This window comes from Trypanosoma theileri (genome assembly GCF_002087225.1).
Source record: "Trypanosoma theileri isolate Edinburgh chromosome Unknown TM35_Tth_19_V1, whole genome shotgun sequence".
Taxonomy (NCBI): Eukaryota; Euglenozoa; class Kinetoplastea; order Trypanosomatida; family Trypanosomatidae; genus Trypanosoma; species Trypanosoma theileri.
The window spans coordinates 426248-441925 of NW_021639861.1; the positions used below are offsets into that span (position 1 = coordinate 426248).

Genomic DNA, 15678 nt, shown 5'->3' on the forward strand with positions numbered 1-15678 from the left:
AAAAAAAAAAAAAAAATTATTTTTCCATATATACCATGTTGTATAAAATGTTATAGAAAAAGACAAAGCATGAACACATACCATACACACATACAAAAGAAAAAGATATATAAATATATATAGTGTATTTATATGTATGAGCTTATATATGTACGCAAAAAGTATGCTATATTATTTTTTCATTTTTTTTCTCCACATTTGTATGAAGAACGTAAGCTGAGTTCCCAGAGGGAGGGGAAGAGAGGGATGGCAATGTGGTATAGATGGAATTGCAATATTGGGACTGTTCCCCTTCAAGAGAGACACACAGACTTATACACACCCTATTTTTCCCTAGTATAAAATTAATTATCTTTCTTTTTCATTCGGTGTATAAATCTTACTTCCAATAATGATTTCGCATCTTCCTGAACCCTCCAATTAAAAAAAGAGTTGCGTATAGGGTTTAGAAAAAAAAAAAAAAAAATTGTTTCCTCGCACTCCCTATCTTGACTTAGACCCTCCCATATCTACAACATTTCATGCACTGAATCGCACACTCCTACAAAATGTGAATATATAACTTTTTCATTTTTGTGTATGTCATTCCTTTAAATCTTCATTCTCTTTCACTTGTGGTTTATTGGTACATGTTATTTTACTCTATATTCACCATTTTTTGACTTTTTTTTTTTTACATAATTTGTTGTATATAATACGGGTTGGGTCTTTACGTCATCCAATCTACAATTGAAACACCTATTCAGTAAATAGGCTAGACTATTTCTCTTGTATTATCATTTTTTTTTCTTTTTTCTACTTTTTTCATAATCTCCGAAAGGGGTGGAGGGGGGGGGGAGGAAGGGGTAACCAAGTGAGGGGATTTTTCTTGTATAACATCCCTCCTGTACATAACGTATTTGGATACAAAGTATATATTCTTAATAATGAAACTGAGGGGAAATAATCAATGAAAAGGAGTAGGGGTCATGCCTCCATGGTCCTCGCGGTTTAGGGCCACTCCGTTGGTTCAACATCGACGAAACATCATAAGGCGGCGGTGACATTGACGATGTTGGTGGCAGTGGCATTGGCAGTGGTAGTAGTGGTGGTGGTGTCAGTGAAATCATATTCATTCTGTCAATTGGAATTGCAGGTCGTGGTGGGGGTGGGACCGGTGATAACACTGAGAGTGGCATCTCCACAACAAGTGTGTTGCGTGGCATGTGTTTTGCTCGATCCGGCATTGATCCTCGCACACTGGCGACGGTGGCCAACATTTCACGAGAATGAGATGGCACCACCCAAACACCTTCAACACCCCGCACACTATCGAAGAAAATACGATGATGGTATTTCAGGAGACTGGATACTGCAGACTCCCGTAGCGTCACCCAGGCACAGCCTTTTCCTCGATTAGAAGTCTTGTTACGATGGTTCTCCACTGAAATAAGAGCATCAGATGGCACCTGCAAAACTGTTGACATGAGCCACTTTACCATTGGGACAGTACCATCACGTCGAAGTTGACCAATAAACATTCGCTGTCCCTCAGGGCGTGAATTTTGACAGCAAGGCTTAAGGCGCGAGGTACGAAGGTTTACCAACATTCCGCACTCAGAGCACACCCACGAACCACGTGCAGATGATAACTGCGCCTCAATAATATCTTCATTCATCAACAGATCCTCATGACACGGAATGAATAGAGCTGGTGTTGTACTGCGTGGCGGTCGGCATACACTCAAGAAGGATAATGACAAGCGAAAGAAAAACTTGTTTACACCCCGTGTACGTAGTAAACTTTCCCACGGCAAAAACTCCATCACATTAAGAAGGATGTGTTCAATCAGAAAAGGATGCGTGGGGACGTTTGTGTATTCCTCATCGGCTTGCGAAGGATTGATAGCCCTTTCGACGACACTGTCAGAATCTCCAGCAGAAGACGCACTACCATCCACATCTGAGAAATTCTTAGGCAATTCAGGAGATCCGAGAGGAGCATGATTCATATTTAGAAGACCCATCTTTAACGCGAGACGTTCAGTGCTTAACATATCACGTTCCTCCCTTCCGTCTTCTAACACAGCGTCGGCAGCAAGAAGAAGCATCAAAGAACCCACCTCACTTTTCGTTAACCGGCCAGAAACTCTCCTTGATCTGGTGGTAAATGCTTCAGCATTTCCGACGTCGACCCGGATTGAGCGTAGCCTTCGTTCGGTCCGTGTAGATCTTCTGCTCATTCTCAGCTTGCAAAGGCAGGAAATCACAAACTATAGTGAGAGAAACAAAGAAAATAGAAGAGAAAGAAAATCATAAAAATATTTCTGTAATCATTAGATTTTGAAAACATAAGAAACAACATAAACCCCTCCCCAAAATTAATAATAATAGTAATAGTATTTTAAACAAGGTAAGAGAAAGTAAGTGAAAAAGATTTCAAGAAATTTGACCTAATACCGTGGAGATATAAGATCAAGAACTTCTTTCCCAGGCATTGTATGTAAGGTCCTCTCCCCAGATAGAGCCTCCTCTGTCTCCTCAAGCTTTACACCACTACTTTGCCCACAATCTGTAATCCAAGCACGACTTACAGGTGTACCACAACGCGAACCACATAGTGCAGCTACTTTACTTATCACATCCCATCCTTCTAATACCTGTCCACAAACAACAAACTTCCCATCTAAATGCTCGTTTCGACCTAAATTAAAAAAGAATTGAGAACCATTTTGGTTCGGACCGCTGTGAGCCATAGCCACTGTTCCAGGAAGATTCTTACTTGCTTTCCCGTCAAAACTTTCATCAGGAAAAGGGAACCCGAAGACGCTAACATTACCACGACCATCCTTACTTAGGATGTCACCACCCTGCACGATAAATCCAGGAATAATTCTGTGAAATGGTATTCCCTTATAATATAACGGGCACTGAGCATGACCACGTTCACCAGTACAAAGGGAACGAAAGTTCTCTGTAGTTTTAGGCACAGTGTCATGAAACAGTTCTAGAGACACTCGCCCCAGCGCATCTCCTTCAACTGTAATATCAAAAAACACAACCGGATTCGAAGTATTCGAAGGATAAGGCATAAAAGCGTGTAGTCCACCTCGGTGGGCTCTTTGCACTACACGTGTCCAGCGTATCATAAGTTGTATAGAAGAGAAAGTTACCCTATCACACACACACACTCTCTCTCTCTCCTTCACTATGTATATTCCCTGCAATTATTTTCTTTTAGAGGAAAAAAATAAGAAAAAAGTCAGGTACAGAAGAGATGATTATAAAAATGCATCACCTCCAAAAAAAAAAAAAAAAATCAAGGAAAGAGGGAAAAAAAAAGAAAAGTCATAGAATTAAGTCCTAAAGGAAAAGGTGAAGATGATTCTCTTTCTTTCCATTCATTCTTCTCTTTTTTTAGAGTTTTGATGTTTTCGTGTCTCTCTTTCCTTTCTTTTCGCTGTTGTTCCCCTGCCCTACCCAGACATACATACAGAAATAGATATAGATATATATAGTTTTTTTTTTTCTAATTGCCCCTGAAGCGAGCAAAGTAAGAGGTTTGTAAAAAAAAAAAAAAGAGCCCTTGTTCGACCAATGGAAAAAAAGGTATGTCACCCTTGTCAAACCACGCATTAGCTTGTTTTTCCTTTTTTTTCCTCAACAAATACAGTGAATCAGATTCAGAGCAGTTTTTCCTTTCTTTCTCAACATCCACACATTGTCTTCTGTTTCTTGGCAGCTGGAGCTTCGGCCTTCGGAGCAGCGGCAGGCTTGGAAGCTGCCTCCTTCTCTGCTGCCGCTTTGGCTGCTGCCTCCTTGGCCGCTGCCTCCTTTTCTGCCGCCTCTTTGGCTGCTTGCTCCTTGGCCGCTGCCTCCTTTTCTGCTTCTTCTTTGGCTCTCGCATACTCCTTCCTCTGCTTCGTTAAAGCCTCCCTTCCTTGTTGTCCATAGATTGCTCCCATAAGCACTTCAGCTGAAATAGATCCGGTGTTGTTCTCATCTAGAACATCAAAAAGAGCGTCAATCTCATCATTGGTAAGAGCATCTTCACTTGATCCTGTCTTTGCTGCAGCCTCTTGAAGGGAAGCACGAGTAACCAAACCATTTGGTGCAAGCACAGAAATGTGTTTAGCCATCGCTTCTGAATCAAGACAGTTATCAGGGTTTTTCTCGCAAAGTGAGAGAAACTCATCTTTTGTCAATAATCCAGGATATTTCCCAGAGACCGCCGCCTCTTCCATGGTAGAAAGTTTAAACCGGTATCCAGACTCAAGTGCAGCGACGAGGGCTAGAGACGGTGGAACGACCTTCTCACCATCGTCACGTGTCAATTGACGCTTTTCAAAAGCTTCAACAGCAGAAAGAGGCATAGATCTTAAATGTACGAGAAAATAAACCTATCCCAGAAGCGGAGACATAGAAAATGATTTTTTTTTTAAGGAATAGAAGAAAAAAAAAATAAAAACGAAAAAAATAATAATAAAATAAAAATAATAATAAAAATAAAATAATAATAATAATAATAATAATAATAATAATAAAATAAAAAAAAAAAAGAATTATTTTAAAATATTAATAAAAAGCACGCCAATCTCAGGAAACCATTATGTAAACATCATGAATATCATCTTACTGTAACTGGTGGACCATTCTCCGATAACATCAGATTCGTTCCATGGACATTGAAGTAGAAATAAATAAACCCAAGTTACCTACGCGACGGAATACAGATCCCATTTCATTTGTTGTTGGATTCATTTTGCTTGGATATAATTTGTTATTAAAAACTATCCAATCAAATTCGTTATCAAACCCTTTTCCATTACCGGTAGCAAGAGCCCGTGATCTTTGTGAAGGCATATGTATTTTACTTCCTCTCAAAGAATAAGGAACTTCTCCATTCGAAGAAAGTAATTTTTGTGTGGTACGTAACTCTCGAATTTGTGCAGAGAGTTGTTTTAGTAATTCGTCATCTTCATGTATACGAAGTGCATCCTGTACTATAGATTCCGCTTTCTCAAAGTCATCTTGGTATGCAACAGCAGTAGCCCATGCCGCATAACCTCTAGCTCCACCAGAAGAATTTAATTTCGGTTTTGGTTGTAAGAGTGCCGCTTCTCTACCATTAAACTCTGCTTCTTTGAATTCGCCATTTAATAGAAACCCTACTGCCAAATTTGCATGAGCAACAGCCTCTGTATCTGCATCATGGCAAAACATTAAGGCACCTGCAAGCATAGAAGTAGCTTCATCGTAGTGTCCACTACTTATACAGCCTTCGGAAACGGTTGTGAATAACTGAATTAATTTTTTTTCATCAGCAGCTGTACATTCTGGAGGAGAAACAATATCACCTACAAAATTACCTAGTTCCTTTCCAATAGAATCAAATTCCCCTCCTTCAATGTGTAATTTTTCTTCTTCAGATATAGGAAGTGCATCATCAAAATTTTTTTTAGCCAGACGTCGGTGAGGGGTACTCCCTTCTGTTCGAATTAATTCCCTGTACTCATATAAATCATCAAGAAAACGTTCTTTTAACGAAGGACTAGATATAACTGCACGAACACCAACTGGAGATATTTTAACTCCAAGTTGTTTCTCAAATTTCTTTATCGGTTCGAGTAAAGGTACTACACTTGGTTGTATGGCTTTATAACCACGTGTAGCCTCTATTTCTGGAGAAGCTTCTAAAGCGTCAAACAATTCTGTAGAGGCATTTATAAGCTCAGAAGCAGGGTTTTTTACAAAATAATGAAGCCACTCTTCCACTTCAATTGGAACATGCTCCTGTTTATATGTTGACAAAAATTCCTGCAAACGAAATGGTACCTCCCTACCAGTTGGAAAACATCCTAACGTCCACCAGTACTTCATAGTGTATGGACCTGGTCCATGTGGGCCTGGAAATCGATAGAGATATAACGTCGGGTTCATAGACATATGCTTTTGATGTTTTGATCCTGGACACCATCCTCCTCTTTGGTAACTGTGAAGACCTCGATTACGCAAAAACATAATTAGTTATCTTATCTTCATGGTGTTGCAAAAATTCAAAAATATGAAAAATCAAAGAAAAAAAAAATTTTTTACAAACTATAATGTCAAATTTTTAAAATATTAGATATATATATATATATATATATATATCAACTTATGTACATAAGTATATGAACCTTTAGTTCCAAGTTCACCATCTGTAGCAGATGCCTTATTAATCCCAAAATAACAACAAAAAATAACAATACTACTGAGCAAATTGTCTCAGGAGACGCAACCAATTAAGGTATTCCTCTTGCTCAAAAAAATGTGCTTGTGCCATTATGTACTCCGCAAATCCGTTATTTACACCTCTTTCATCAAGGTAATCAAGAATTTCATCAGAAAAGTCATCATCTAATTCATTTAGCATAGGCCCACGATATCGTCTGTCCCTTCTTCGTCGACAATCCAAGTTTCTCTTTTGTCCGTGTTTTTTAGGTGAATCGATCAAGTTACTCGTCGATAAAAGGGAATCACGTGCAACATCTAAATCTTCTTGGTTGCTGTGAATAGCTAATGAATCCATTACCAACTCCATATCTATGGATGTCAGCCCAAACTCCAACCCTCCTGGAAATCGCTCTTTTTGAACAAACAAAGAAAAAAAAAGGTACTCTTCTTCTTCACGTTCTCCATTATCCATGCGATACGTTCCTTCATACTGTTTTACCTCCATTAAGGCTATAACATGTAATTCCTCTCTCCCAAAATCCCGAATATTAACCGTTTTTCGAAGATCGAATCTATTGCTATTTAATTGATGTTCAAGTTTCCACCCGGTTGGAACAATAGGTTTGGGGGGAAGAAAATCACGAATATTTTCCTCATTTTCTTCACGAACGGTTAGTGTATATAGTTTGCGATGACAACGGGGTAAAACCTGTCTTCTCACCTTCTGAGAAATTTTTTCGTCTTTTAGTACTGACTCTGGGAATTCTGAAAATGCCCGTGTCATGACATTCCGGTAGTTTTTTTGAATAAAACGATACATTATTCAACAAAACGTTAAAAAAATAATGTTCTGAACAAAAAAAAAAAAAAAACCTTTTCAAGTTTATCATTAGAAAAAAAAAAATCAGGGAAAATCAATACTGCTTTTTTTTTTTTTTTTACATTCCACACAACATAAGGTTTAAAGAAGCGCTGAAGTTAATCAGGAGATCGTACAGAACAACAGAAAATGAACAAGATCATAGTTAAAACGCGAAGAAAGAAAAATCCAAAGAAAATACACCCTTGGGAATGGGGAATTGTGAAGAGAGGGTGAAGATTGAGAAATGGCACACGCCATTTTCTTATCAATAAATTAAAAAAATATATAATGCAGAGAAAACTGAAAGCAACCAGCCCTTCACCAAACCAGCCTTTCAGTTGCTAGAGGGACGCCGGACGAACGGAAGAAAGCAGGCATGAAACCCGAGAGAAGCCAATCCAAGTAGTAAAAAAAAAAAAAAAAAACAACCACCAACCACCCACCACCAACCGCCCACCACCAACCGCCATGCCACCGCCCCAGAACCCCGCGGAGACAATAAAAAAAAAAACTTTTCCCCACCCCAAAACCACGCCCACTACTTTTTTTTTTTTTTCGTCGAAGCGGCGATCCGATCCGGTGATCTGGCGCCCGGCGGTCCGCTTTATCGTCGAGTTAAACCCCGCGCTCGGCGCTGGGGTTTCTGGGGTTGCCCGAGCCCCTTTTTCCCGGGATGGCGCCCGGCCGCGCCCGACACCAGGGACCCACCCCACCCCACCCACTGGGCGAGCAGCGGGGCCTGACCCCACCGCCGTTTAGAAAAGGGGAGCGGAAGAACGCCGGCCGAATCGTTTTTTTTTTTTTTTTTTGCGCTAAGAAAGGTGGCGAAATTTTCGCCGAAACCGGGGCTTCCAGTTTTGCGGAAAGTTTCGGCGACACCGCTCCAAACGAGGACCCCGTGCCCGCGCCAAAGCCGGAAGTCGAAGAGCGAAGGCAGCGTTCCCTGATGGCGTTTTGTTTGATTGCCGCGGCCTCCGGGGTCTCTCGTGTGGATTTTTGTGGGGGCCAAAAGAAAAAAGAAAAAAAACACTCTCTCCAGGCCTTTCTTTTCCCCCTGGAAAAAAAGAAACGTATTAAATTAATATTGATGGTTTTTCTTTTTATCACTGCCACCTAGAAATTAACATCATAAACTACGATGACCTTCGTAACACCGGTCACCTCAACGTGGTGCCAAGGTCTAGTGCTTTGTATTGCCGGAGGAAGCCAAGAGCCAGCGACGTTTTTCTTTTTGGAAGACCCGTTGGCCCTTAGGCTACGGCGTTATACAGCACCGGGACCAGCCGCGTCGTGCTGGGGCAGAAATATATCCAAGAAGGTCCTGGGGCACGTGTCGACGTGCTATCAGCAGTATCACCCGCACCAGGTTACTGCTGAGTGGTGGTGTAGAGGAAAATCCCGGCCCTTCACTGCGAGGAATGCAATGGAACTCAGCTGGGCTTATCCAGGCCAAGAGGCTTGCTCTCCACAAAACCCTTGTTGAGGAGAATGTGACATTCTGCCTTCTAAGCGAGACGAAACTATCTTCTGCGGAAGTGTCGAGTTTCACAATCGCTGGTTACCGACATCATAGAGCGCTCCACCCCTCTAAAAGAGGCAGCGTTTCGATTCTTGTGCGTGAAGATCTGCCAGTAGAAGTAGGACTCACCGTAGTTCCAAGCATTGAGCATGCTCATGCAACGATCCAAAATGTCAGAAGGTCTGGCGCTAACAGTGACGTCAGCATACTCTTCCCTCCGGGGAGATCATACACAACTTTGCAGCTAGACATGCTTTTGAGCGTTCCCTTGCGAGAAATGTGATATGGCAACGCGCTCTAAAACAGGCCTCAAATCCCATATTAGAGCGATCCATCCTGAGAACCCCACGAAAGACGCACCTCGTACCCAACTCATCCCTCAACTTGCTTCACTACGCTGCGAAATTTGCCTACGCGACTTCGGCAACATTGGAGCTCTCACCTGCCACAAAAAGTTTAAACATCCACCTGGAACCCCAATTTTGCCAGCAACAATACAAGTAACGTTTCCACGCAATAAGAAACGCCAGCGAGATACGTCGCCACCGGAGCGTGAAGACAAAGAGAAAGTTCAACGCGGAGTATGCCAGAAGTTCTACGCACATCTAGACTCCCTCGTAATACACTGCAGAAAATTCCATGAAGGACAAGGTATGCCACAAAAAACGAATTCCACCAATGGGCAATACAAGACAACGAAAACACGAGACCTTCCGGCGTTAGTCTGCCCCTCATGCGGTCGTCAATGTGTATTAGTAAGCCAGGCCTAACTCTACACCGAATGTCACGACACGGGTATCAACCTACTCGCGCGCACACCCGCCAACGCGACGAATGCGAAGAAACAGCTCTGCACCTCCTGAGTTGCCCCGCTCTTCATCCACTGCGAGTCCAATTTGCGATAGTTGATGATGTACCCCTGATGAAATCATGTTTTTCTAAGCGGTTAGCACAGTTCCTTATTGCGGTGGAGCGGAACTACGCTATGCCACAGACTTCACAACCAAGAATCCCTACGCAGCCTACCTCCCCACCTCTCTAAAATCAGTGACGAGCTCGAATATGGAAACCCTGATAGAAGAGTAAGCTCAAGGCGCCTGCCACCCACCAAAGAAGGAACACAATAAATAGGAGTTCGTTGAGGCCAATGTATTAAAAAAAACCCAAAAATAACAAAAATAATAACAAAAGGAGACTAGAGGACGGGTTCTGGGTAAGAACAGTGGGAGTAGAGAGATCTGGTAGGGTTTACTCGATCAGATTTCTCGTAGACTGGTTCTCTCGTTTGGGAACGGGCTACAACAAAAATCATATTACAAGAGCTTGAGGATCCCATAAAATGAAGGGATTTTCTCCTTCTTCGGAGCCACTCGTGAGTCAGTAATTGGGTGCTCTACGGTGTACGGTTGATAGCCGTACCATTGGAGTAATATCCATAAAGACAAAAAGAAGAAAAAAAAAAAGAATAGTTTTTTCTAGAGGCATCAGGACGTCGTTTTCTCGGTAAACTTGATAAATCTTCTCATTATTGACCCCCTTCGACCAATGCCTTCTACCAAAATCTGTTTTGCAATTCGATTGTCCCCTATACCAACGTCGCATCGTTCGGACCGTGGGTCGGAGCAGGAACTTTGCTAACTTCGTTTGCCGAACTTAATCCCGAAGGTGTTTTTTTTTTGTGTTGGTGGGGTGAGGCGGTGCGCAGTGAAAGAGATCATGGAGCCCCGTAACGTTTCTATGTTCATTTTTCTTCCTCTGTCAAAATGCAGAAATAGTTCCCCATTTTCAGTTAAAACACCATCTACATGATAACTCAAACATGTGCCGTTTTCTGGGGAAAAATAAAACGAGAATGCAGTTGTGCCATTACTTCCCACAACAGTTGCAAACACATTTTTACAGATCAATCATTAGAGTCATGAAAACAATTTCCGTATTTCTGTCGCCACGGCCGCTTTGATATGCATGTTTTTTCAGACACAAGAGAGAAACAAATTATCCCATTTACTAATCGAATAGAACAAGGTGGGACCTTTCCTATGGTCACCTCTCAAAAAAGTTCCTTTTAACGCCATTAACACTGCAGAGGGGCAGTTTGCTTCAGAGAGCGAGGGCGCCCTTTTTCACAGAGACCCTTTGCCGGCAACAGCGGTCGAGGCCCGCGCGGGCGCACTGAAGTTGCTGAATTGGCGTCGCGCCAAAAGAGAATAAACGAACAGAAAAAAAAAAAAAGCAACATTGAGCGACTGTAATGGAAGAATGTGCGCTACGATGATGCGGACTAAATTCATCAGGGCCATATGCCATGCCACCCCGAAGCCACTGCTGAGGCAGCGGTCTTATTTCTCCTGAAGCGCTCCTTCTTCTGATGTGCATCTCTGCCTGATTTGATGCATGGGCTGGGTTACTTTCGAATGAAATCATGCGAAATTGCGTAGTGAAACAGCCTTTTGATGGGGGTAAATGCCGACCGAGGTTTTTACATACTATCAAGATGGTTTAGGAAAGGAATCTCGGCACATGGAAATGCAGCTGGTGTATCATGGAAACTGCTTCCAATCCAACCTCAGACCGAGAGCCCGCGTGCCCCAGAGGCTTTTTCGCTGACACATACAGGTAACTATATCGTTTTTTCTCAGAATATGCAAAGCTTTGTTGCGAGGCACAACCTCTAATTCGCAAATTTGGAACGGCCATCGGCTGACAATACTTCCAATATCCGTTTTCTTGATTTCCAATGCGGTCTTCTGTGTGCTCCTAGTTGTTCTTACCCGCAGAGGCTCTGCGACACTGAGGGCTGCAGCCGCCTCATTTGCACTGGGACGGTCTTCTCCAAATTAACTTTGGCATGTCGCCTGTGATGAAGATAATGGGGAAAGGAAATGCTCTTTCAGACACATTTCTGCCTGAAGAAGCTGGGGTTGGTAGGGTTTTCTGGGATTAGGAGATTCGAGCATAATAATGGCAAAAGGTTCCCAAAGAAACTCCGCCGATTTTTTTTTTTTCCTATATAGGTTTTAAGGAAAACAGATATGGCAAAGAGCAAAGACAGCGAGGGTTTGCGAGGGAGATGTGGAAAAAAACGCCTTCAGTAGACTGTTTTCTTCACTCCCAATTAGTCCTGAATAATGCTGAACAAGCTGGGGTATACCAATACGGCAGGCGCCTGTGCGCTGCAAAGAAAAACAGAGAAAACACCCTAGCCGCCTGCGCGCATGAAAGGGGTTGCTGCGCTCACGCTTCCAACATGCAATTGTGATTCGGAACAACCGCCGGAAGTTCTAAGGAGCTAACCCTCTATTCGTTGCGGTGGCTCTTGGAAATGATTTTGCCGGGATTTGGTTTGCCACCCTTTGCGGGTGAAACTGTTGCTTTGCAACGGACAGAAACTGGAAGGGTGCCATTTTATTTAAACAACCCAAGTACGCAAACACTAGCCATTCGCCAAAGGAACTTCCGGTAGAGCAAACCTTACCACAACCGCTTTGCTAAATACTCCTGTGTTGCTTCTGGTTGTTCCCACCCCGCCTCCCCCAACGCGTTGCCAGGACCCCCTTTTCGCGGCGGTAACGAAAACGAGACGCCCCCATGGGATAATTTATAGCCTGAACTTTCAGAAACCCTGAGGGGGTGTTTCCTTTGAATTTGCTGACCCGCCCATTTGCCGAAGATATTTCGCGCCCCCGCGCGGCGGCGAAGGTGCCCTTTAAAGCTTTTGTAGTGTTGGTGGTCTGTTTTTCAAGGTTCGAAAGATTTATTTTAAGCATACCACCTCTGGTAAGCCGATATTAATCTAGGATATCGCTAATGTTTTGTTTAATCCTTATCGGCTCATGTGGGCGGGAAATAAAATAACCCATCTTTCGCCGTTTCCCTCGCCACTAGCACCGGGAGGTTATAACAAAATGTCTGTCCCGAACGAAAAATACCCTGTATTTAGAATAAGACTCTCTGCAATCGATATTTTTCTCTATAATAAGAGCGAAATTGCTTATGTTAACATTCCTATGTACACCGTCTATTTTTTTGAGACGCCTCGGTTTTTCAAAAGGTTAAAAAAAATTTGAATTTTCGGTCAACGTTTGTCACATCATCCTTCCCCTATTTTTGTTTAGCACATTCCCTATATTTTGATCTTCTCAAAGCTTCTTTTGCTGCCTATGATATCGTGCCGTATTATTCTTCTTTCACTTGTGGGCCATAACCTTGTTAAACAGTATAAAGACTTATTAGTTCTCGGTTGAGTGGTCCGAATCCGTTTTTTTTTTTTTTGTTAGTAGTGGTTTTTGATTATGCATAAGTCAATTAAAAGCGATAAATCTGTTTCAAATTTCACTAACAGAGCAACCCCCATGATGCGAGAAGTTTTTTCTACACTATAGAGGTTGCAACCATATGCCGCCCTTCTGGACAATGGGGGTGGGTTCTTTTTCAACTGTTTGCTACATCCCATTAAATCAAACAATACCGAGCCTTACCGTCGCAAGAAAACTGGAATCGAACTTCGAATCCCCAGACCTCCCCTTACGAAGTTTTGTTTTCCAAACCAAATTCGTTTCGCAATGCCTTTCCGAACGGGCGAAGACCAATAGCAAGGTAATATGAACGCGAAACCTTGACGGTTTAACCCATTGGGGTTGCAAAGGAAATCCTAGAAATATCCACTGAAATGAATACATTGGCCAATTTGCACGCGCACGGACTTATGGGGCTTAGTAGTGCTATTGTCTGCTGTTTTTGGAAACTGTTGCTCATTGGATTCACTTTGTTTTTTTTTTTTTTTGGCTCGCATCTTTATGGGTGTTCCCCCAACGGCGCGGGCATCAACAGACGCATACGCACACGCACGCGCTCATTATTATTATTATTATTATTATTATTATTATTATTATTATTATTATTATTCTTTGTTTCATTATTATTCTTTACCGCTGCGCGCTGGGAAAGGGGTTGCTGTGCTTCTCGCGGGGGGGGGGGAGCGGGAGAATCGGTTTCTTTCGCCCCTCTGGGTCTCCTTAGCGGCCAAATCCAATTCTGCCATGGGAGAAGAAGGTTGTTGCTATTTTAGGATCCCTGACTATCTCTCTCTCTAGCAGCATTCACACTGAGGTGAAATATGTAAAAGAAACTGCTGCCGATGGCATGCCGATGCGCGCCCCAGGGTCTTCCTGGATAAAGTTTTCCGTGTGAACGGCAGGGCTGGCCCCAGTGCCGCATGACGTTTTAGCTTATGAACCCCAAAAAGCCCTCCAGAAGAGAAAGTTTACTGGCCCAAGGCCTCCCCGAAGAATGCGAAGTAATAGATCTTGCCACCACCTCTTGAAAGTATAACACCGCCAACGAAATGAGAGCCCTAGAAGACATGTATTAAAATAAAGTCAATTTGGGGATTTTTTTTTTTTTTTTTGAAGGAGACCACCCCCTTTCAAAAGACTGGTGATTGCCTTTGGTTTCGCTGAATAGAATCAGGTAATTAACTTTGGCATCTTGATAAGGCGGCGCATCATCACGAAGGGATTTACTCCATATAAAGTAATTTCCGATAATTCCGCATCATGGATCCGATGCGCTCCACGTCAACGAACATTGCTCATTAACATTATTGTTTCAAAATCTTAAAAAAAAAATTGCGCCAAAACCTCGGACACACACAAAAGATAAAGTTGCTGTAACGGAAATCAAGAAAATACTCTGTGTGATTCTGAAAAAAAAAAAAACATTGAGAATTTTACCTTCCCAGATATTTCTCGCAACTGCCAAAAAGCACCAAACCCCTACTCCTTAATCGTGGTATAGTATAAGTTTTTTTTTCTTTTTTTGCAAGGTCTGGATTTTTTTATTAGAGTTTATAGTGGTTTCGTACTTCTCCATAGTAAACACTGTGGTTCGCTTGGATTGATTTAAGCAATGCAATAAGCGCCGGGCAAGTTGCGCCAGCTTTAGGTTAATCCCATTGCCCCATTGGAAAAAATAAAAAATATATAATTCTCCAGCATATCTTCCGCTAAACTGAAGCTATAAACAAAACACGGGCCAGGCTGTGAAAATAATAAGTAATAGAAAGAGCTATATTTGTAAAACGGCGTCCCTCGCGAAGGGTGGGGCGGGGTTGCCGACACATGGTTCGATAGAGCGGCAATTGCGGAACTGCACGAGGAAAGAAGAAAATGCCAATTAGACACCAGCACGCAAATACTAAAGTCACCCTGGCAATTAAACGCGTAGGCGCTTTATTCTTGTACAGGTTTACGTCTCACAACCTTAGGTGTTCTTCTACCCCATTTATTCCCACAGAACCGCGTGCAAGAAGAAGCACTTAAGGAAAAATAAGACCGCTGCCTCAGCCGTGGCTTCGGGGTGGCGTGGCATATGGCCCTGATGAATTTAGTCCGCATCATCGTCGCGCAAATTCTTCCATTACAGTCGCTCAATGTTGCTTTTTTTTTTTTTCTGTTCGTTTATTCTCTTTTGGCGCGACGCCAATTCAGCAACTTCAGTGCGCCCGCGCGGGCCTCGACCGCTGTTGCCGGCAAAGGGTCTCTGTGAAAAAGGGCGCCCTCGCTCTCTGAAGCAAGCTGCCCCTCTGCAGTGTTAATGGGATTAAAAGGAACTTTTTTTAAATTAAGTTTTTTGTAATATTTGCGTTTTATTTTATACTTTAATTCTTGACATTCTGCTGTCATGATTTTTCTTCAGACTGCCGCCCCGCTGTAATTTGCCAAGAGCCGCTTTGGCGGAGGTGCTTTTGATTGTTACCCAAGGTATTCTGGTAAAAAGGTTTTCCGCAGCATGAGGCGACTGTCAGCTGTGCGCTGCGATACGTTTTTCGGTTACGCATCAACGCATCTTCCAGGAGAAAAAAATATAGCCGGCCGCTGCTGCCACGGTAGTGCCGTTGGAATCCTCGCAGCGATGTCACCGTGAATTCCACAATTTCTGCTTTAAAAATTCATCTTGCCGCCTAAAAGATGCTATTTAACTTCTTCTACTGGTTTTGCAGGGCCTTTTCAGATGAAGCCAATCTTTTCATGGGCAGAAGTTTTTGTTTTTATCTGCAAATAGGTGCCCTTTCGTGCCCACAGGCAGTGGCAGGCGTTTTAAA

The 15678-nt window shown here is 42.6% G+C and overlaps 8 protein-coding genes across 8 annotated transcripts; 3 read left to right on the top strand and 5 right to left on the bottom strand.

The window, feature by feature from the left end:
- Positions 1 to 920: 920 nt before the first annotated feature.
- Positions 921 to 2222, bottom strand: TM35_000192540 (uncharacterized protein; the record flags this gene model as incomplete). Its single annotated transcript, XM_029026752.1, has 1 exon — positions 921 to 2222. The coding sequence occupies one exon, from the start codon at positions 2220 to 2222 to the stop codon at positions 921 to 923; it is 1302 nt and encodes a 433-aa protein (XP_028882076.1).
- Positions 2223 to 2432: 210 nt separating this feature from the next.
- TM35_000192550 (cyclophilin) lies at positions 2433 to 3128 on the bottom strand (the record flags this gene model as incomplete). The annotated part of the gene is made up of 1 exon (XM_029026753.1): positions 2433 to 3128. One exon carries the CDS (start codon positions 3126 to 3128, stop codon positions 2433 to 2435), a length of 696 nt encoding a protein of 231 aa, XP_028882077.1.
- A 558-nt stretch (positions 3129 to 3686) lies between these two features.
- Positions 3687 to 4352, bottom strand: TM35_000192560 (I/6 autoantigen; the record flags this gene model as incomplete). Its single annotated transcript, XM_029026754.1, has 1 exon — positions 3687 to 4352. One exon carries the CDS (start codon positions 4350 to 4352, stop codon positions 3687 to 3689), a length of 666 nt encoding a protein of 221 aa, XP_028882078.1.
- Positions 4353 to 4644: 292 nt separating this feature from the next.
- TM35_000192570 (uncharacterized protein) lies at positions 4645 to 6000 on the bottom strand (the record flags this gene model as incomplete). Its single annotated transcript, XM_029026755.1, has 1 exon — positions 4645 to 6000. One exon carries the CDS (start codon positions 5998 to 6000, stop codon positions 4645 to 4647), a length of 1356 nt encoding a protein of 451 aa, XP_028882079.1.
- Positions 6001 to 6229: 229 nt separating this feature from the next.
- Positions 6230 to 7015, bottom strand: TM35_000192580 (uncharacterized protein; the record flags this gene model as incomplete). The annotated part of the gene is made up of 1 exon (XM_029026756.1): positions 6230 to 7015. One exon carries the CDS (start codon positions 7013 to 7015, stop codon positions 6230 to 6232), a length of 786 nt encoding a protein of 261 aa, XP_028882080.1.
- A 715-nt stretch (positions 7016 to 7730) lies between these two features.
- On the top strand, positions 7731 to 8174 carry TM35_000192590 (uncharacterized protein; the record flags this gene model as incomplete). Its single annotated transcript, XM_029026757.1, has 1 exon — positions 7731 to 8174. One exon carries the CDS (start codon positions 7731 to 7733, stop codon positions 8172 to 8174), a length of 444 nt encoding a protein of 147 aa, XP_028882081.1.
- A 301-nt stretch (positions 8175 to 8475) lies between these two features.
- Positions 8476 to 8859, top strand: TM35_000192600 (Tbingi protein; the record flags this gene model as incomplete). The annotated part of the gene is made up of 1 exon (XM_029026758.1): positions 8476 to 8859. The coding sequence occupies one exon, from the start codon at positions 8476 to 8478 to the stop codon at positions 8857 to 8859; it is 384 nt and encodes a 127-aa protein (XP_028882082.1).
- Position 8860: 1 nt separating this feature from the next.
- On the top strand, positions 8861 to 9346 carry TM35_000192610 (Tbingi protein; the record flags this gene model as incomplete). The annotated part of the gene is made up of 1 exon (XM_029026759.1): positions 8861 to 9346. The coding sequence occupies one exon, from the start codon at positions 8861 to 8863 to the stop codon at positions 9344 to 9346; it is 486 nt and encodes a 161-aa protein (XP_028882083.1).
- Positions 9347 to 15678: the final 6332 nt, after the last annotated feature.